The sequence below is a fragment of the Rhinolophus sinicus genome, linkage group LG01 (assembly GCF_036562045.2).
Source record: "Rhinolophus sinicus isolate RSC01 linkage group LG01, ASM3656204v1, whole genome shotgun sequence".
Lineage (NCBI taxonomy): Eukaryota > Metazoa > Chordata > Mammalia > Chiroptera > Rhinolophidae > Rhinolophus > Rhinolophus sinicus.
In genome coordinates, this window is record NC_133751.1 from 141,929,102 (window position 1) to 141,950,520 (window position 21,419).

The 21,419-nt window shown below is 30.8% G+C and overlaps 1 protein-coding gene across 12 annotated transcripts in view; it reads right to left on the reverse strand.

Annotated features, from left to right (window-relative positions):
* The window catches only part of PRPF40A (pre-mRNA processing factor 40 homolog A), a 50,800-nt gene that overhangs the window by 12,796 nt on the left and 16,585 nt on the right, over window positions 1-21,419 (reverse strand). For 8 of the 12 annotated variants that reach the window (XM_074336467.1, XM_074336463.1, XM_074336474.1 and 5 more), the window contains 11 exons: window positions 20,272-20,285; window positions 10,155-10,265; window positions 8,502-8,622; window positions 8,218-8,271; window positions 6,642-6,666; window positions 5,490-5,861; window positions 4,165-4,273; window positions 3,568-3,632; window positions 3,033-3,197; window positions 1,264-1,372; window positions 287-437 (listed from right to left, as the gene is read on the reverse strand). In XM_074336467.1, coding sequence (XP_074192568.1) covers window positions 287-437; window positions 1,264-1,372; window positions 3,033-3,197; window positions 3,568-3,632; window positions 4,165-4,273; window positions 5,490-5,861; window positions 6,642-6,666; window positions 8,218-8,271; window positions 8,502-8,622; window positions 10,155-10,265; window positions 20,272-20,285 — 1,296 coding nt within the window. The remainder of the gene's footprint in view (window positions 1-286; window positions 438-1,263; window positions 1,373-3,032; window positions 3,198-3,567; window positions 3,633-4,164; window positions 4,274-5,489; window positions 5,862-6,641; window positions 6,667-8,217; window positions 8,272-8,501; window positions 8,623-10,154; window positions 10,266-20,271; window positions 20,286-21,419) is intronic. The other 4 variants (XM_019751730.2, XM_074336442.1, XM_074336458.1 and 1 more) reach the window with 1 other exon arrangement.

Below are 21,419 nucleotides of genomic sequence, written 5' to 3' on the forward strand. Positions count from 1 at the left end.
TCTTACCAAGTCACATATAAATGGCAAAGACAGTCTCAACTGACCTATGATAAACATATTTCAAGGATTATCTGATAAAGCTAACTTCAGGTTTCTGGAAGAATATTTTTATTCTGAATCACAGAAGTCAATTAGAAAGAAATATCCTATTTGGAAACAAACAAAACACTTATCTACAAACGGACAAACAACTGTAAAATTCAGTTAACGGTATCATAAAAAAAGTGAGAATTCTTTGCTGCTGGACTTTTTAAAACTATTTCTGCCATTTAGTTATTAAGCTTACTCTGTAATTCCTCATCCTCTGCAAAAGTTGGATTATCCATCAGATACTGCTGGGCTTCGGACCAAGTGGTGGAGTATGTTACGTTAGCCATGTTGTCAAGTATGTTTTTTAAGGCTTCCCAGTTTCTCTTTCGCAACTGCTTTGCTTGCTCCTAAATCAGAAGTATGAATACGTGTTTTGAAGTTCAGAGAGAGTATTTTTGAACTGCAATTAATTAAGGTTTCTTTACATTCTAACTGATGACCAAATTTCAAATGTTACCCATTTACTTTAAATATTAATGTTATTTACTTTTCCAGTGCTCTTGCCTAAATGCTTGGCTTGGTACTTACACATTCAACTTTTTTACCTCTTTTCTAAAGCTGCAATCTTGAAAACACATCTCTCCTTTTCCCCCACAATAAATGTCTCTTCCTACAACTACATGTTAGAGAGACTGTGTAAAACTAAAGTTACTGCAGTCAAATCACACAATGAGTAAGTGCTAAGGTCTTCAACCACTTCCAGCTACATTCAAATTTTTGTTAGTAATAAATTTCTGTAAGTCTCTCAAAACCTGGATAATATACAACTTGGTGCATAGTAAAAGTCATGAGCAAAAAAGGTGTTTTAAAACACTATCCTACATTTCAGTGGAAACCATTACATTTCTGGCCTTCTTATAAAAGAATCATAAATAAATGCCATTATAAGCAAAAATACTGAATATTTTCTAAACTAATAAGCTAAAAAGAAAAATTACCTAATCTTTCAAAGTAGGCATAAGATAGCCAATTAATGACAATTCAAGTATAGATAAATCTGTACCTACTATTATAGGCGCTATCTATTTTTAAACCTACCTTCTAATAAACAGATCTGTACCACATAAAAACTGGATAACCAACAAAAATGGACATGTTATAAAGTAACTCCAAATCAGAATGAAGAAACATTTTATCTATAAACACCAATAACTAAGAGTGAATAATAAATACCTTTTCTTTTTTTGAAAGAAAGAATAAAACATCTTCATAGATTTCAAGACGATCACGTTCTGATATTGCATTCCAGACTTCCAACTCTCCAAACATTTGCTCAGCTTTTCTATTTGTTAAAAAAATTAGATGTTACTCTATATTGGCTAATAAAAATTTTAAACCATTTTAATTTTATACTAAATTTAAAATCACCAAGTGAACACTCTTTTCCACTCTAAGTTCACGATTATATCACAAAGGAAAACTTTTGGATAATTAAGTAAAAGAACAAAACAGCGTAAGCCTCCATTTCTCCTTATAGAGGGGTTCATTCCAATTGAGCAATGTTTTGTAGTCAAGACTATCTCTATTTTTTAGAGACTACCAAACTGCCCATGGAACTAAATTATAGGACTTAAAAAGGCTGTCAGAAATTTAGCTAACACATAATATAGGAATATTTAAAGAAACGATGTCTTTCACTAAAGCTTTTCTGGAAGAGTGAGGAAAATAAGGAAGCACATAGGAAAAGTGAACTAAATAGCTTATTGTACAAATGTTAACATTGAATTACCCACCATTTTAAACAATAATGCACTCTAAAATCAAGAATGATATACAAATGCGTTTTCAAAATGCTATACTTAATGAAAATAGCCTGCTTCTACCTACAAATACAAAAAAAAATTCAATTCTTATATTAAATAGAAAGGAGTCAAGCTTTACTTTGTTTTGTATTAGTTTCAGGTCAGGTATATAAATGACACAACTATTAGACATTACACCCCTCACAAAGTGATAACCCCCCCTCCAAGTCTACTATTCCTCTGACATTATATACAGCTGTTACAATATCACTGACTATACTCCCTATGCTGTACTTTACATCCCTTGACTGTATGTATGTATATACGTGTGTGTGTGTGTGTGTGTGTGTGTGTGTGTATGTATAGTTGACATTCAATAGTATTCTACATCAGGTTCAGGTGTACAGTGCAGTGGTCAGGCATCTACACAATCTATGAAGTGATCCCCCAGTAAGTCCAGTACCCCTCTGGCACCCTACATGATCTACACATTACTGATTATATTCCCCATACTGTACTTCACATCTCTGTGACTATATTGTGACTACCAATTTGTACTTTCTAATCCCTTCACCTTCTTCCCCATTCCCCAACCCACCTTCCATCTAGCAACCATCATTTTTTTTCTCTGTATGTCTGTGTCTATTTGTTTTGTTTGCTTGTTTATTGTTCTTTAGATTTCACATATAAGTGAGATCAAATGGTATGTCTTCCTCGGTCTGACTTATTTCATTTAGCATAATGTTCTCTAGGTCCATCGGTGTTGTTGCAAATGGTAAGATGCAATTCTTTTTCATGGCAGTGTAATACTCCATTGTATAAACGTACCACAATTTTTTATAGAATCATCTATTGATCGGCTGCACCAATCTACAATCCCACCAACAGTGCACAAGGGTTCCCTTTTCTCCACATCCTCACCAACACTTGTTTGTTGATTTACTGATGACAAGTTTTGATTATTAAATTAAGTCTTTCTCTTTTTATTCTAGTCCCTAATTAATAACTCAACAAGTCTACAAGTTAGGCATATTCCACATTTAACTATTGATTTATCACATATGCACCTAATGAAACTGCCATGTTCACAATCATCTATTTTTATTTAATGAGCATCTACTTTGGATTAGTTACTGCACTTGGCAAAAAGTCTGACAAACAGTGCAGTAAATATATACAATGAATCACTAAAAATCTTACTTGTATCTGGTTGTGGAAGTCATTTTCTCATGATTTTCAAGAAAACGTTGAAAGGATTCTTTAGCCTCTTTGTATTTTGATCTTGCTTCTTCTTTTTCTTCTTTCTCTGTCTGGACTTTATAAGCATTAAAAGCCTGCTTTTTTTCACTCAACTTTGCTAAAGCACTAAATAATAGAAAAATAACACGTAAGATTAAATGAAGGCAGGATGATCAAATGTAAGTACTTTGGAAAAGAAAAACACGATTTCATTCACAAATTAAGATAATTTCAGTAAGATATTAAAGAAATGATTATAGATAATAATACCTACTTTAAAAATAATTCTAATTTCATCTGTAGCAGGGTACTCAAATTGTATGACAAGCCTTTTGGCTTTTGTCTTGTTCATATCAGACATAAAACAACTCTATTCTTGGTATCCAAAATAACAGAAGACAATGGAAGTGAGAAGTTATACTATTTTACACAATTCTGAATTTGCTAGGATTGCTATGTTCAAAGTGAAAAGTAAATAAAAAAATCAAAGCGTTACCTGTATCGTGGATCATTAATGATCATTTTCATAGCTTGCTCCCAGGAAGCATTAGATGGTACCCGCTGAAAACCATTTAAATAAATATTAAAATTTCACAGAAATACAGTGAAAGTCATACAACAAGGGAACAAAATATAATAACTCACTGCAAACATCAAGCACTTCCCTTTGTAGGAGTTTAAAAAAGGTCTAAAAAAATAATTTCTTATTGAAGCAAAGCAAATCTGGATAATATACCTATACACTAAAAAGAAAACTTAAACTGAAATTTAAAGAGTGTGAATACTTTTTAAGACTAGTGATTAAAAGAAACAATTTTTATGAATAAATACGCTCATATCAAATACTGCATAATACCTTTGTACATAACAGTTTTTCTAAGTCAGTTGCATAAAAATGTTCTTCAAAACAAAGAACAACTTTAGTTCTTTTCAAATTTGAAAAAAGGTTTTTTTTCAAATATATATTTGCAATTACAACAGTTTATGAAATTCGTACTTTCAATAAAGGCCTCAGAGTAATGACTGCACTAAAGAATAACCCCACTTATTAGAAAATTACTGTATGTCATATAAAAATCTGTAATAGAAATACCTTTTCTTTCAATAACTCTTTAAATGCTTGCTTTGCCTCCTCTTTTGTATTCCAAGTATAGGTTTTTTTTGCTGGTTGGCTTTCCTCCTCTTCTTTTTTGGGAGTAAAACTAGAGAGAAATTTAAACATCCTATTGATTATTTAAATAAACATTTGCATCACTTAGAAAAATTTAAGTATGTGATGAAATTTGACAATTTTAGAAATCTCCTATATGATCCCTTCACATTTTACCTAAACATAGAAAAACAAATTATTGTGGAAAAAATAAAGTATAAAAAGATGTACAAGAATGTTATTCCAAAAAGTCTAAATGTCTACGACTAGAAACACTTAAAATGTATGTAAATGTAAATAATAAATATTCCATCATTCAACATGATGGGGTATATGTACTTCTATAGATGTGGAAGGTGTCTCATATATATATGCGTGGATTTTAAACGCATAGAAAAATAACAAAATATAAATAAAATGTTAACAATTACTCTTTTATGCCTTCAAATATACAATAGATTTTTTTTAACTTCTATACATCAGAAAAATTATAAAGCTAATTTCACTTTGAGAAATGTATACAAGAAAAAGATTTACAAAAAGGGTAGTAGATGAAAGCAATGTGCTTAATTAAGATGGATGATCATGTTTAAATTGTCACATCATGGTTAACTTTTTTATATATGCGGACATCATTCAAGTCAAGAAGCATAGCCAAGGTTACTTTTTATAGCTGCATAAAGCATAATAGCTATGTGAAATATTATTAGATTATAGGGTACGCAAGTACTTGCAAACTGTACAACTGAGACATGCAGCTACTTTGCTTTAATCAAAAATTGTACCAATTTAATCTAGTTTTCCTACATCCTGCTGTTAACCTTTATTTTTGTCTACTTAATTTTTGCTTGTTTGTTCAATATCAAACAACAGCACACTTCCTTGCAGTGCTGTGCCTTAAGCCATATTTGAGACTAAGGCAAAAGAAAGAAAATAATACCGATCTTGTCTTTATTTAAAATTTTGGTATTTTATTAATCATAGACTTTTTGTACTGATTTTGTTTTAAAACATTACACCACAGTATGATATATCTTGATTACTGAAGTTTTTGGCACCTTTAAATTTGTGCCTCACCATATCCCCAGCTCTGCTTCCTAAAACTTCTGTGGATTAGTTTTACCAACAGTTTGACAGCATGACCTTAAAAGTGATTTACTAGCTAAAGACTTATGCTTCGATTCTCAAAATAGTAACACTTAATAGCCACTGACTAAATTAATTTCTTGTCTGGTACTGATTTGCAGAAGACAAGCTACTCAACTTACTCAGCTACAGTTTCCTGCTTTGTAGTTTCTTCTCCAGCATTACTAGACACTTCACCACTTTGATCCTGACCAGCAGGCGTACTAGTAAGTTGTGCTTGTTCTTCAGTTGAAATTGTTACTGTGTTTTCATTATCTACAACAGTAGCAACAATTGAAGTAACTTCAGGCTCAGGAACAACTGGAACAGTTCCACCCACAGTATTGGAAGCAGAGGTGGAACCACTGGCATTGGCTGCAGCAGCAGCTGCAGCTGCGGCTGCTGCTGCTGCAACAACAGCAGCTGCTGCTTCTGCAGCAGCCATGGTGCTCATTGTGGTTGGAATTTCTGTTGTAGGGACTGGGGCTGACGCTGTGCCGCACTCTTCTTGCTTACTATAAATGAAAAAAAGAGAAAACCGGTCATTTCATTACCAATAACCGCAAAGCCAAATAAAGCTAGTTTTCAATTACCATTGAAATAAATAAACAAGAGAAATGCTTAAAAAGGAAAAAAGGCAGTGCTGCCAAACTATTAAGTCATTCAAAAAAATTAAAACCACAGAAAATGGATTTAGTTAATTTATAGCAAACATTTGTGATAATGTTGATAATATTTATGATAGGCACTCAGGCAACATTTTACACTTCCCAAGTCTAATAATTGTTTTCATTTACAAAATGCCCTATCAGATTGCATTATGCCAAAATCTGACCTATCGTACGTTTCTACAAGAATTTTAAATTTCATCCATTAAAAGAAAAACCTGAATAGAGAGATACTGTGTTTCCCCGAAAGTAAGGCCTAACCGAAAAATAAGCCCTAGCATGATTTTTCAGGATGACATCCCCTGAACGTAAACCCTAATGCGTCTTTTGGAGAAAAATTAATATAAGACCCGGTCTTATTTTCAGGGAAACATGGTATATGGATATAATACTTCATTCATTCCCAAATTAACTCAAACCAAATTTTGGACTTTCTTATAACAATCATCTTAACTTATAAATGATGCAGCCCAAATTTAAATAATCACTGTCTAGTCAAGCATCATTTGTGTATCTTGAGTAAATATCCCTCTTCCCACCCCAAAATCCTCCAAAGATACCAAACCATCAGGTCTAACATGTTAAACAATCTTTATGCAGACAGTTAGAACAAGAATATTTGCTTACCTGCTTTCTTCAGCTTTGATCATTGCTATTAAAGAAAAAAAAGAAGTTATGTACTACATAGTTTTTAAATACAACCACTGAAAACAAACTTTAAAAGGAGATAAAGAAGTTTTATACAGTAAGATTTACCAAAAAAGAAAAAAAAAATCAATACTTTTACAGAGCAAATACTTGTTCTAAAGTTCCAGGACAGCAATTAAAGAATGAAAACAAATTTAAATAGTTTTTAGGAAAGTTTCTCCCCATATTGCTGCTTTCCCAAAGATTGCTGGCTATTGCAAAAATTCCCTGAAGTATTTGCATAATTGTGGAATAAAATAGTATTTTCCCCAGCTATAAAACTATTTTTTAAGTCATTAAATTCAAAATAGAATCAAATATGTATTTTGAAATTCCAGCACCTACATACTAGCATTGACAGGTAGATAAATAGTTATGCACAGCAACTATTCATAGTAGGGTTGTATCAGAAATGAGCTTGATAGGCCTTTACATGAATAAACTGGGAATCTACCTATCTACAATATTATTAGCCAATGCTAATATAGAAATTTAAATTCATTTTTAAAGATTTGCACTCAATATTTCAGCTTTCTAAATTTTTTTTAGGGGTAGCAAAAATATCTTATTTGGAATCATCAGGGAATGAGGTGCTACATGAAGTGATAATGGAAAGGTTAACTGAAAATATTTTAAAAACAATCATTTCTGAAAATTTGTTTAGGATGGCTGATAAAACACACTAGAGGGATTTATCGCTATTCATATATATGAACATACTTTTCAGATATAAATGGTCATCTAAGATACAATGATCACTTAAGCTAATGAGGTGACACAGGGAAAAGTACATAGACTTAAGACCATAGTGCCTTTAATTTTTTACTCTTTCCTGTCAGATGTCATTCCACATTGGACTCCTTTATTAGCCCCATTCTTCTACAGTCTATTGCTTTTGACCTGGTAATACTTAATGACACCAGATTCTATTAGAAGTGAAAGTAAAAGAACTAAATTCTCTATTCTTACTCATAATCTTTGCTATTTTAAGTCCTGGGTTTCATATTAGGTAGTATTTCTACATTTTAATGGGTATTTTGAATAGTTGAAAATGTTTAAAATTCCTCCCTTTGTAAGACAGGCATGACATCTTGCTTACCTTAATTCTCCCATAACAAACATAAGGGCTATTTTGCCATGTTGTGTTAATATTAAAATCAGCATTAAGTGCATAGTCTTACAATCTATTAAAATTTAAACTAATAGGGATTCAAGATTCTCTGTGATCTGCTAAGTGGGTTCAGTCACATTCCATGTATGCACCAACACTCACAGCTATATTTAGAAATTTTGTACGTGATGTCCTTGTTCAATCTGCAATGGTACATAATTTTTAAAAATCAGAGTACAACTTGAAAAGCTACAAGCTCATTTATAATATAACCCTTAAGGGAAAGGAATTCTTTGAATTAGATTTCTCACTGCAGATTTTATCCAATTGTGGTTAGTGAACATTAGTGACATACTCTAAAAATTGTTAAATAATGACAGAAAATGAATTATCAAAGCAGCTCACCATGCAGGTTTGATTTTGTAATAAGACTTCCAGCAACAATGGTATTCTGGTATCCTAGTTTCAGTGGAATCAAATCAAATAAAAATCTATTTAAAATCTATAGAACTGAGATCTAGAGCAACAAGAAAATAAGAGCCCATAAAACTTTATACCACTTAAAATGTTCAAATACTTAATTAAAAAAAAAAATAAGGCCTTTGAACAATCCTATTAAGGATTGTTTCAGTGTGAATGACATATGTATGTATAAAATTAACATTAAGAATTATTTTTTTCTGTTTTACCTTCAAGATCCTCAAGTTCTTTAGGTTTGGCCCAGCGGGATTCTTTTGTTTGAGAATTATAATAGTAAGGCTTCCCAGAGTCAGATTTGTACTCTTTCCAGGGGCATTTAGATAAAAGTTGCTGAAGGAAAATAAAAACCTTTAGTTAATAGTAATATACCAGGGCGCCAAAAAAAAATGTATACACATGACTTGTATTCATCTTTTGTTATCAGCATATATTATTACAATTTTAATAGTTTTTTCCTTTCTTAAAATGTGTATACATTTTTTGTCAACCTCTATATTTAATATCACTCATCATTTACATCACTATTTTTACTAGATATTTATCAACCTATACAATTCTAAAGCTTGTAAGATGATAGTATACAGCTGCCAATTACAACATACTTAATAGTGGTGTTAAGATTTGAAAATATTACTTAATCTTTATAATATGGTAACATTTATACTGTTATTCCAAATTTATACTGTTACTTAGAGAAAGTAACTTGTCTAAGATAATATAGCTATTAAGAGGCAGAGGCAAGATTCAAAACCAGGTCAATCTGAATTTCAAATCCTATGTGCTCTTGCCACTTATAACCCCAGTCAGTCACAGGTAAAAATTACCACCCACATTTCACAGACTTCTCAAATACTAATACAAGTATGAAAAACCTAAAATTTGGGAAAAAGCAAAATATGGTTTAGTCATGCTTAGATTTCAGCTTCATAATAATTTATTACAAATCTATGTGAATTACCTTATATAAGGAAACAATATAAGTATGATATACTTAAACCCTAATACATAGAATTGGTTAGGGTAGCATGACAATGTTATTGAAACCTCAAATGCAGACAGAGTCTTGGGAAAATATATAATTGATAAATCTCACTATGTTAATATTGGGATAAATAAAAAAATAATATAATTATCCACCAACCTCCCCTCCCGAGTATTGCAGTGCATATTAGTATGGTGGCTGGAAAATACTTTTAAGTAAGAGGGGAAAACTAAACATATGTTGCCAACCAGGAAAAACCTTTAGGACTCCAGAGTTCCTCATGTGCAGTACTGCTTACTCAGTTTATTCCTTCAATTTTACTTCCTTATCTGTATATTTTGAATGATAAAACTTGCATCATAAAATGAAAAATACATACTTCTGGGAAGGTATTTTCTAGAGACAGGCAATTTCCCACTCTAAGAGAAGGAAGTAGTTGTAATTTAATTTCATCTCCATTAACTCAACCCCATTTGGAAATTTTAAGAACTCAATGGAAATCATCCAGCTTTGCTATGAACAGAAAAACAATTTGAAATGTGAATTTAAAAAAATAAAGGGTAGTCAGACAGTCCCTTTTTTCCTTCCAATTTATTTTTTATATCATCTTTCATAAATTGATGCCACCCAACAAGGGTTCCTGAGCAGGGGGAAATCAGTAAATAAAACTGGCCTGTCCAAAAAGGGAATGAGTTTTGTCTTTTTACCAATTGGTGAGATTTTATTAACCCTTTACTCCTCTGAATGCCTTTCTGAGATATAAGCAGTACTATCTAAATAGTCAAACACTTAGGAAATCCTTCAAAAAAAAAAAAAAAAAAAAAAAAAACAAGACCCAATCTACTTAACAATCCCTAATTTCCAGCTCTCAAACTTTTACCTCAGCAGGTGTTTTAAGGTCATCTGGTTTCTCCCAAGTAGACTGTTTTGTTTCAGTATTATAGTAGTAAGTCCTTCCATCAGGTGATTTATGTTCAGTCCACATTGACTTCTAAAGAAAAAAAAAAATTACAAAAACAGTTAAATTACTTAACAGTGCCACTGACATTAGTTTCAAAGCACTAAATGAAAAAAAGTATAAAATGGGCACACTTTTGACAGTTTACGTCATTTAGAATAATTCATCAATGCAAGTAGGGAGATAACTGAATATCAGACTGTAAATGTACTTAAAAAGCAGAATCGATCAATTCAGGTTTTAGGATCTCTCTACAAAGTCTCAGAATTGTAAGGATATGACTGTTCTCCTAAGAACAGTACCTTTGTAACTTAAGCACATAAGACAATCTCTCAGCAACACACATCTATGCCTTATGGGTAAAAGAGAATACATGAACTAGATGCTAATGTAGTAGTGGACTGATTCATGAGTGCAACAACACAAATCCACAGAATATTTAACATCAAGTTGGATAAAGTTCTAAACTGACATACTGTAAAGACGCAGCTGTCAAAATTAGAAAGGATGGTTCTGGATGACCATCAGAATTTCATAATCAACAAGGTGAAATTTAACAGAGATAAAATATGAATCCAAACGCCTCAACACAAGATAGGGGAGATAAAGTTTCATATATTTCATACATCCTATATCAAACTAGCTTGGTAAAGATTATAAACCAACTATTGGGGTCCAAAAGAACTACTAAGAATCTTCGAAAAGTTCCCAGTAAAACCTAAGGTATCGATAGACATTAAGCCTCAAAGGTTTGTTAAGAGTTATATATACAAGGCTCCCACACACACACAAATAAAGGGCATGGGAGGAAATTCTGAGAGGTGATAGAAATCCATGGCCTTGATTGTGGTGATAGTTTCACAGGTGTATACTTATTCCCAAAACAATCCACTTGTACACATTAAATATGTACAGTTTTTTATATGTCGATCATACCTTAATAAAGTGGTTTTTAAAAAGTAGTTTTACAAGGAATCATGAATGAATGAATTACTTGATGAGATCAAAGGTACTAAGTCCAGTTCTGGCAGATTTTTCAGATGGTTAACAAGTATGCTTGAAAGAGGGTTATATAGATGATCTTTACCACATTTCTTCAAATCTAAGACAAAACATTACAGTACATACCTCTAAGAAAGAAAAAGTTAAAGCACTGTCAAACTATTGCATGCTTTTTACCACTCAGATTTTATGTTAAACTTTTTTGAAAGGATTTATTCTTATTTAGACATCGGTTTTTATCACATTATTTTTGTGAATATATAAAAAAGGAAAATAAGCAAATAAAATTGTTAAGCTATTTCTTAAACTTCACACCGAGACCATTTTTTTAATCAAGAGTTGCTGATGTCCATTATATTTCACACAATATTCTCTGTGGCACTAAGAATACCGGTAATGTAGCATTTATTTAAAAAGAAAATAAAGTAACTAAAAACCACTGCTACTGGTTCTTAATTTTCTTCTGTACTTATTTAAAGCTGACCAATCTTTCTTTCTTCTTTATCAATTTATTCAGTAGAGCAGACCTACTTTTAATATCTGCTTTGGAAATGTAGCTAAATACATGTGATTTCATTGTGTTTCCTACTCTCACCATTATCATTTTATTCCTAGCTGACAAAAAGTGCTGTGCAATTATTTCTAGGATTTTCTTCTAAACCATTGACATTCATTCTTCTGATGTTGGCACTTTTGCTGTTCAATCATGCACAACTAGCCATAACTGCTGCCTGGAGCACAGAGATCATAAGAAACCATGAATTAGAAAATGCATCCTAATTTCAGACATGTTAAGTGGTAAAAATAAATATGCTAATCGAAAACTAACTAACTTAAGAAACATTTGCAAAATGTGGGAATGGAGAACAAGATGACTTAAGGACATACAGCGATGTGATTTGAACAAAGGTAGATGAGGTGAGGTAAGATCATTTTAAAAAAAAAGTATGTTTCAATTACAGTTGACATACAATGTTATATGTAAGATGATTATTTTCTATAACTTTTGAGAAGAGAGTTAGAGTTAATGTGAAGGAATTATAGATAACCATTAGAAAGAACTTGATAAAATTTGTAACAAAATGATTGGCCCTTCCTATAGACTCACTAAGTCATTTGGTTACTAAAGAATGAATTTCTGAATGATGCAGCAGGATAGATAGTTCCAAAGATGTATGAAATTCTTTAACTTGTTCTAGCACAATGTATTATACAAGATAATAATAATCTCTCTGGAACAAACGTTAAATAACTGCTGGAAAATACTCAGTTTGCTGTTATCACCTATTTTAACATCTTCTAATCAAAAGGTAACGCAATTAGATATATATACACATAAGTATCATTACAATGTATAAGGCTCAACTGAATGAAACTGAAAGAGAAAAAAATTACTAAATCTAAACACTAACTAGGTAGCAAGATCCCGACTACTCTAAACAAGGAACATAAGAAAAAGTCAAATTATAAGATTAGAAATGAGGAAGAAGATAATCACAGATACAGAATATTTACAACCAATTTCAAAATAGAGAGGAAATGATTTCCTTGTAAATTACCAAAATTCAACCCAGAAGAAACACATTGCATTTGACTATTCCAATTGCCATAGAAGCAAATGAAAGATACCCAGCCTCATGATTTCAGATTATATAACCTTTAAAGAACAGAAAATTATAACATCGTTTCTGATCATAAAGATGAAATGTTCTTAATTAGTAATAAAACTCAACAGAAAGATATCCAAAAAGAAAAGCAGGCAATGCTACTTATGAATATAAATGTAACAATTTAAATAGAATACTAGCCAAGAGAATTCTGCAATGTATACACTTTGACCAAGTAGAATTCATTGTATAAGTGTAAGGGTGGTTCAATACTGGGAAATCTATAAACTATTTCTATTAACAAAATGAAAAAAGAAAACAACACACAATCACACTAATAGATTTGGTATGATCAAACCATATCCTGAAAATTGTGAAAATACACAAGTATTAAAAAGACAAAATCCTCAAATAATAAAAAAATGCCTAAATGATAAAGGGTAATTCATCAAAAAAACAATAAAAATCATTCTAAAGGCACTTCCATTAAAATAATGACCGAAACATAAGTCTGCAATCACTATAATTCAACAAATACAGCATAGCAATAAAATGAAATGATTGGCATGTTAGGAAATAAATTCCCTAGACTTTATGCTAAAGACTAAAACGAAATCTATAAAATAAAAAAACCCAAAAAACAAAACCCTATTCTAATTATCCAGGGAATCTGGCAATATTAACTGTCTATAAGATAAATATACAAAAATATCTGAATTGACAGTAACTAGCTGGCATTAAAAATGGAAAAAAAATTCTATTCATAATATACACGTTTTCATGAGGCAAAAAAAAAGTAAAAATAGCTATGACAGCTATTTGTCCCACCTAAACAGAATTTAAAGCAAAAACCCTAATGGAAAAAGAGGGACTTGTAGACTGGTAAATACAACATAAATGAAGCTTTAATAAACTGCAAAGAATCAATATCTTCTAGACTGTGTTTTCTGATCATAACGCAAAAAAAGTATACCTTATAAAAAATAAGTCACCCAAAGGCACAATTTATGAAATAATTTCTAGGCTGAACTTCATTAAAATTAAAAACTTCTCCTCTGCCAAAGACAGTCAACATAGTAAGAAGACAAGCCACAAACTGGGAGCAAAAGACACATCTGATAAAGGATTTATCCAATATATACAAAGAACTCTTTAAACTCAACACTGAGAAAATAAGCAACTCAATTAAAAAATGTACAAAAGATGTGAACAGATACCTAACCAAAAAGGCATACAGATGGCAAACAAGCAAATGAAAAGATGCTCAACATCATACATTATAGATGATACAACACAGGATTTTTAAGGCCCTGAAACTATTCTGCATGATATTATCATGATGGATACATGTCATTAAACATTTGTCAGACTCACAGAATGCATACCAAGAGTGAACCATAATGTAAACTGGATTTTGGGTGGTAATATCTCAATGTATGTTCACTGACTAACAAATGTATCACTGTAGTGGCCCATGTTGGTAGTAGAGAAGGCTGTATGTATGTGGGGAGAGGGTATATCTGGGAAGAACTCTACTTTGTGCTCAATTTTGCTATGAACCTAAAATGGCTCCAAAAATGTCTATTTAATAATAATAATAAAAAAATCCCACATCTGGGAACCAAGAAAAACACAACACTTGACAACCTTTTGATTAAAAAAAAAAAAAAATTATATTAAGGAAAAAGAAAACAAGATATTGAGAACTGAATGACAATGAAAACCCTGCATGTCAAAACTTAGGCAACAAAGTTAAATCAGTACAAAAAATTAAGGCTGTCTGAAAACTAGTGAGCTAATAAGCACTGAAGCTAGCAAAAGAGCAACAGAGTAACTAAGAAGGAAATGAGAGCATAAATAAATGTATGAAATTACCCCCCCCAAGAAAAAAACAAAATAAGATGGCTCTTATGATTTCTAACAATATGCTAAATGATTAAAACTCAACACAATAGATATCTTGGAAAAACAAAATTATTAGAATAAATTTAAAACGGGAATAAGTCAATAACTACTAAAGAAATTGACACGGTAATCCAAAACCTCTAATCTCAAAAAAGTGTTAGGTGCAGTGAATTTTTAGTTGCGTACTATCAAGCTGTTAAGAAGTTACTCATCATTTACACAAGTTGTTCTTGGACCAGAGAGAAGGGTTACTGTCCAGACACAAGCAACCTAAACAAGATATTAGCAAACTGAATTCAGAAGGAATTAAAAACGTGTGTGCACATACACATACCCTAAACATACATAATCAATAACTAGGGTTCATCTTAGTAATGTAAATATCGCTTAATGTCAGAAAACTTATCTGTGTACTTTTACATTAACAGACTAGAGACGAAATGTCATGATCATCTTAGTTAATACAGAAAAAAGCATTGGAGAACGTTAAAAATAAGTAGGTACTGAACTTACCAGCAAACCAGAAACAGAAGAAAGCTTGAATTTAATAAAAGTTATGTAACAAAAAGCTATAGTAAACACCATATTTAATGAAGAAATTTTATACATATTCCCTTTAAGAGAGGAAACAAGACAAAGGTGTCAGCTTATTACTGCTACTGCTCACCATAATACTAGAGGTTTTGGCTGACACAACAAAAGTAGAAACAGATATGAGGATTAGAAGAAGTTAAAACTGTCGTTATTTGATGATGATAATATACACAGAAAATCCACTAAGCAAACCTGCTGGATAAATACATGTAAAAATGACTAACAAAGTTTACAGAAAGATTCAATTGCACATTTTATATACTGTATTTTGCCATATATAACGTGCTTTCATGGTTTTGGCTTGAACTTCAAGGGGGAAAAAAATCATTCGTTTTAATTTTTTAATTCAAATTGTTATTTATTTACACTCAGGTACATGTTTTTTGTATTATAAAAGAATTTTAGCATTTATTTTTTAACATATTTATGGTACAAGAAATTTTATGTAACAAATAATTACAATACACAAGAACAGATGAGGTACAAGAAATTTTATGTACCGGTAACAAATTTACAATATCGTAGAAGGCCAAGAACTCTTGGTCGTTACAAGTTCGTTGTAAGGTCAACAAAACTGATTATTATATTCTAGGGTATTATTTTGCATACAGATATCGTTATTGATTTCCAGAGTTACACTTTTAACTCATAAGCATAAATAAAAGAATTAAAAACATTTACATAGATACAGAAAGAGTACTACCCATGTACATGTGCATCTTTATATTTCCCTCACAAATTTGGGCAAAAAAAGTGTGCATTATACATGGCAGAATATGGTAATATCTATAAACTAACGGAATGAAAGATGTACAAGCCTTTAAGGGAGAAAATTTAAAACTCTGTTATAGACAACACAAAAGACCTGACTACCATGGCTACTGATAACTGATATGATGATTTAATATAAGTATATCCTTATGACCTATAAATTTAATGCCAATCCAATCAAAACACCAAAAATATTTTTTGGATGACCTGACAAACCGATTAAAAAATTACGCAAAAGATATGGTGCAGGAAAACAGAGCCTAATAAAAACAGTCAGGTCTTTTTATTTTTTATTTTAAGGGAAAAACAGGTAAGCCACAGAATAAGATATAGTACACTATCATTTATAGAAAAAAATTCATTATATATAGAAAACTCTAAAGACTGCAACAAAAAATGTTCAATTCAGTAAAGTTGCAGGATACAAAGTCAATATACAGAAATCAGTTGCATTTCTATAGACCAACAAAGAACTACCAAAGAAATTAGGAAGACAATGTCCTTTACAACTGCATTAAAAAAAAAAAAAAAAAAAAAAGAAAGAAATAACTTTACCCAGGAGGTGAAAGATGTGCAAACTAAAAACTACAAAATGTTGATGAAAGAAACTGAAGATGACACAAATAAATGGAAAAATATTCTGTGCTCACGGATTGAAAGAATATTGTTAAATGTCCATATTACACAAAGTAATCCAGATTCAATGCAATCCCTATCAAAGTTCCAATGTCCTTTTTCACAGAAATAGAACACACAAGGCTAAAATTTGTATGGAATCACAAAAGACCCCAAATAGTCAAAGCAATCTTGAGAAAGAAGAACAAAGCTGGAAGCATCATGCTCCCCAATTTCAAACTCCATTACAAAGCCCTAGTTATCAAAACAGTAAGGTACTGGCAGAAAAACAGACACACAGATTAATGGAATGAAATAGAAAACCCAGAAGTAAATCCATGCATACATAGTCAATTAATTTACAACAAAGAAGCCAAGAATATATAAAGGGAAATAACAGTATCTTCAATAAATAATGTTGGGAAAATTGAACAGCTACATTCAAAAGGATAAACTAGACTACTATGCTACACTATACACAAAATTTAACTCAAAATGGATTACAGACCTGAATGCGAGACCCAAAACTATAAACTCTGGGAGAAAACATAGGCAGTAAGCTACTGGATATAGGTCGTGGTGATAATATTTGGATCTGACTCCAATAGCAATGGCAACAAAAGTAAAAATAAATGGGAGTACATCATACTAAAAAGCTTATGCACAGCAAGGGAAACCACCAACAGATGAAAAGGCAATCTATTGAATGGGAGAAAATATTTGCAAACAGTATATCTGATAAGGAGTAAATACCCAAAATATATAAAGAACTCATATAGTTCAACAGCAAAAAAAACAAACAATCCAATTAAAAAATGGGCCGAGGATCTGAATAAACGTTTTTCCAAAGACATACAGATGGCCAACAGGCACATGAAAAGATGCTCAACATCACCAATCACCAGGCAAACGCAAATCAAAACCACAAAATATCACATCTGTTAGAATGGCTTATCAAAAACCAAGAAATAATAAATGTTGGACAGGATGTGGAGAAAAAGAAACCCTTGTGCACTGTTAGCTGCAAAGTAGATTGGTGCAACTATTATGGAAAAGAGCATAAAGGTCCCTCAGAAAGTTAAAAATAGATTTACCACATGATCCAGCAGTTCCACTTCAGGGTATTTATGTGAAGAAAACAAAAACACTAACTTGAAAAGACATATGCACCCCCATATTCATTGCAGCATTATTTACGATAACCAAGATACGGAAATAAAGTGTCCAACAATGGATGAATGGATAAAAAAGATGTGGTGTGTGTGTGTATTTATATACAATGGAATACTATTCAGTCATAAAAAAGAATGAAACCTTGCCATTTGTGAAAAAATGGGGGGACCCTGAGGGTATTAATGCTAAGTGAAATACTTGTTTTCTCATATGATTTCACTTATATAAAAAAAAAAAAAAAAAAAAAAAAAAAAAATATAGATAGAGAGACAGAGATGGGGGCTGCCAGAGAGGAGTGGTGAGTGAGAAAGAAAAATGGGTGGGGGGGAAAAAAAACAAAAAATTTCAAATAAAAAAAAATAAATATGGGATATAAATGTGTAGCATGATGATTATATAATAACACTACTGCATAGTTTAAAGTTGTTGAGAGAGTAAATCTAAAAAGTGCTCATCACAAAAAAAAAAAAAAAAAAATTTAAAAAAAAATGTATTGTAATGGATGTTAGCTAAACTTACTGTGATCATTTCACAAATATATACATATACAATATATGCTCTATACCTGAACTGAAATATAATGTACATGTCAATTATATATAAAATTAAAAAAAAAATAAAATTAAAGAAAAAAAAAAAAAAAAAAAAAAAAAAAAAAAAAAAAAAAAAAAAAAAGTTTTTTTTTCCACACAACAATCTTCTTACATATATATAAGTAGTGAGCACTTGGGGGGGGGGGTGGGTGTGTGTGAGTGAAGATGAAGAAAAAAAAAAAAAAAAGAGAAGACCCTCCAAAGAATCAGCGATAATGACCACAATCTGAAGACAACAAATCACTCAAATTTGTGTACCTGAAATCTAAAAGAGAAAAAATCAAACAAAAAGTTTTCAAAATAAACAAAAATTTTTTTTTTTGTGAAATAATAATAAAAAGTATGAACCTCCCCCCTAAAAAAAAAATGATGAATAAAATATAATAAAAAAAAAAAACATTTTTTTTTTTTTTTGTTGTGTGTGTGTTTTTTTTTTTTTTTTTTCTTTGGGGGGGGGGGGGACTTCTTCACATGAATATATAAATATAGCTAAATAAAAAAAAAAAAAAAAGAAAAAAAGAAAACTTTTATTAAGTATAAAAACTTTTTTTCAGTAAAAAAAATAATATTGGATAGAAAAAAGAAAAATGGATATAGGAAAAAAAAAAAAAAAAAAAAAAAAAAAAAAAAAAAAAAAAAATAAAAAAAAAAAAAAAAATTAACTAAAAAAAAAAAAAAAAAAGATAAGACAAACAACAAAAAAAAAAATTTAAATTTTGTCGTTCCTTAAGGTGAAAAAAAAGGGGGTAATTTTTTTTTTTTTCTTTTTTTTTTTTGTTTTTTCTTTTTTTTTTTTTTGGTGAGCATTTTTTTCAAAAAAAAAAAAAAACTAAAAATCAAAAAAAAAAAAAAAAAACAGGCTCTTATAAAGTAAGAATACCAAGTATTTTATTTATATTTTTTTTTTTTTTTAAAAGAAAAAAAAAAAAAATAATTATATACAGTTTACAATTAAACGTCTTTACCCCCCCCCAATAACTATTAACAAAATTGCATTCAATTCATTCATTTCTTCAATTCCTCAGCCATAACATGGGGATAACAATTAATTGACTGTGACTTTGACTGAGATGATACATATAATACACTACTATTAAATAAAAAAAAAAAAAAAAAAAAAACCTTAAAAAAAAAAAAAAAAAAAAAAAAAAAAAAAAAGGTAGCTATCTTTAAGTAAGGCCTTAGGCTTTCATTATTTTTCCAAAACACCAAAAAATGTATAGCAGAATACCTATACAGAAGGATTAGCAACAAGAACTAGAAGATACTATATCTTAAAATCAAGGAAAAAAAACTGTGGCACAGCAACGTAATTCTCTCCTTTTCTAAGGAGAATCAAACAATTTTCAATGGTTTGTCTTTCTAGCACTGCGTTAAGGAAGGTACAAGCAAAAAAGTATCTTAAACTATGTATTAGAAAAAAATCTGTATTAGGTTTACAGTAACAAACAGGAGTATATAAATTTTTGTATGTAAAAGAGTACCTTCTAATGTAACAGTTAACTGAAACTTATCAGGTTAATTACTGTGTACCTACAAGTTCTGTTTTCCTTCTAATTGTGATGGGTAGAATTCAAATCCTTGTGAAAACTAATCTATATCTGATTCCCATTTCTCTCAAGTTGCTTCAAAATTAGATTTCAAATAAATCAATTTTTCAAGGTTTGGCACAAAAAAGAAAAAAGGTTCAACTCAGTAAATAATATTTAACACAGAATTAAGGACCTATAATATAGTACACTCAAGTAGTATAATGAAATATATTCCAGAGGTACTTACTGCACCAGATGTACCTAAAAAAAAAAAAAGAGAAACAATATTTACAGTGTGATAAGTCATGCTCTCCTTAACAGTTTAAAAATGTTTATTAATACTATTTCTTCTATCTCATCCCATCATACCAAATATCCTAAGACTGTCCCACATGACCTATGTGCTTGCTCTGTTTCCCACAAAATAAACATCTACAGTGTATGTAATACATTTTTAGAAACAAATGACATTTTGAACTTTCAATCTGCAAACTCACTTGGAGCTGGAGCTGGTTTGAGAAGTATTGGCACTTTTGCCTTTTGTTTCTCTTCTTCTTGCTATTATAGGTGTCTGTTTTGACTAATTCCTTTTTCTCTGCAATATTACTGAAGTAGAAAAATGACTTGAACATATGACCCTATGCTTTAGATTTCTGGTAACTTCGACTGTCTAGGTTCCAGACTTGTGCTGTATAATACAGTATCCATCAGCCACCATACATCCCTGTTTTAATTAAAATTTGTATCTGTTTTGCACTAGCCAGATTTCAAGCACTCAATTAATGTGCCTTCTATATTCAACAATACAGATTACAGTACATTTCCATAGTTGCAGAATATTCTGTTTGATGGTACTCCTAAACTACTACCTAAAACCCCTTAACACACAGGGGAAATGCACATTAATCACAAAGTTCATATAAATAATTTTTAACTTTAGAAACTAGTAACAAAACCTCATGTAAAAAAAGAAAACAAGGATGGTACATAAAAAAACAAAACAAAGTACGTATGTGTGCACCTGTGTGAGCATAAACACACATGCACACACACATACAAATATAGAGCAATCAAAACAAGCGATTATGGACATTATGGACATCAGTGGCAGAGCCAAAGTATTTAAAAATTAAAAAGAAATGTTAAAGTAATTTTCCAGGATTATTTATGGCAACAGTAATCAGCTCTAAATATATAAATAGGCCAAAATATTATACTAGGTATTTCAGAACATCATTTCAGCTCCAATATTTGTGAAATATCTTAAAAACATAATGTCCCCGATAAGCCTCCAGGAAAGCACACAGTGCATTTTAAACACATTTTTGACCCATAACATTGAAAGCAAAAAAATGTTTTCACATAATCACGGATAAAGTTTAGCATCTGGAATAT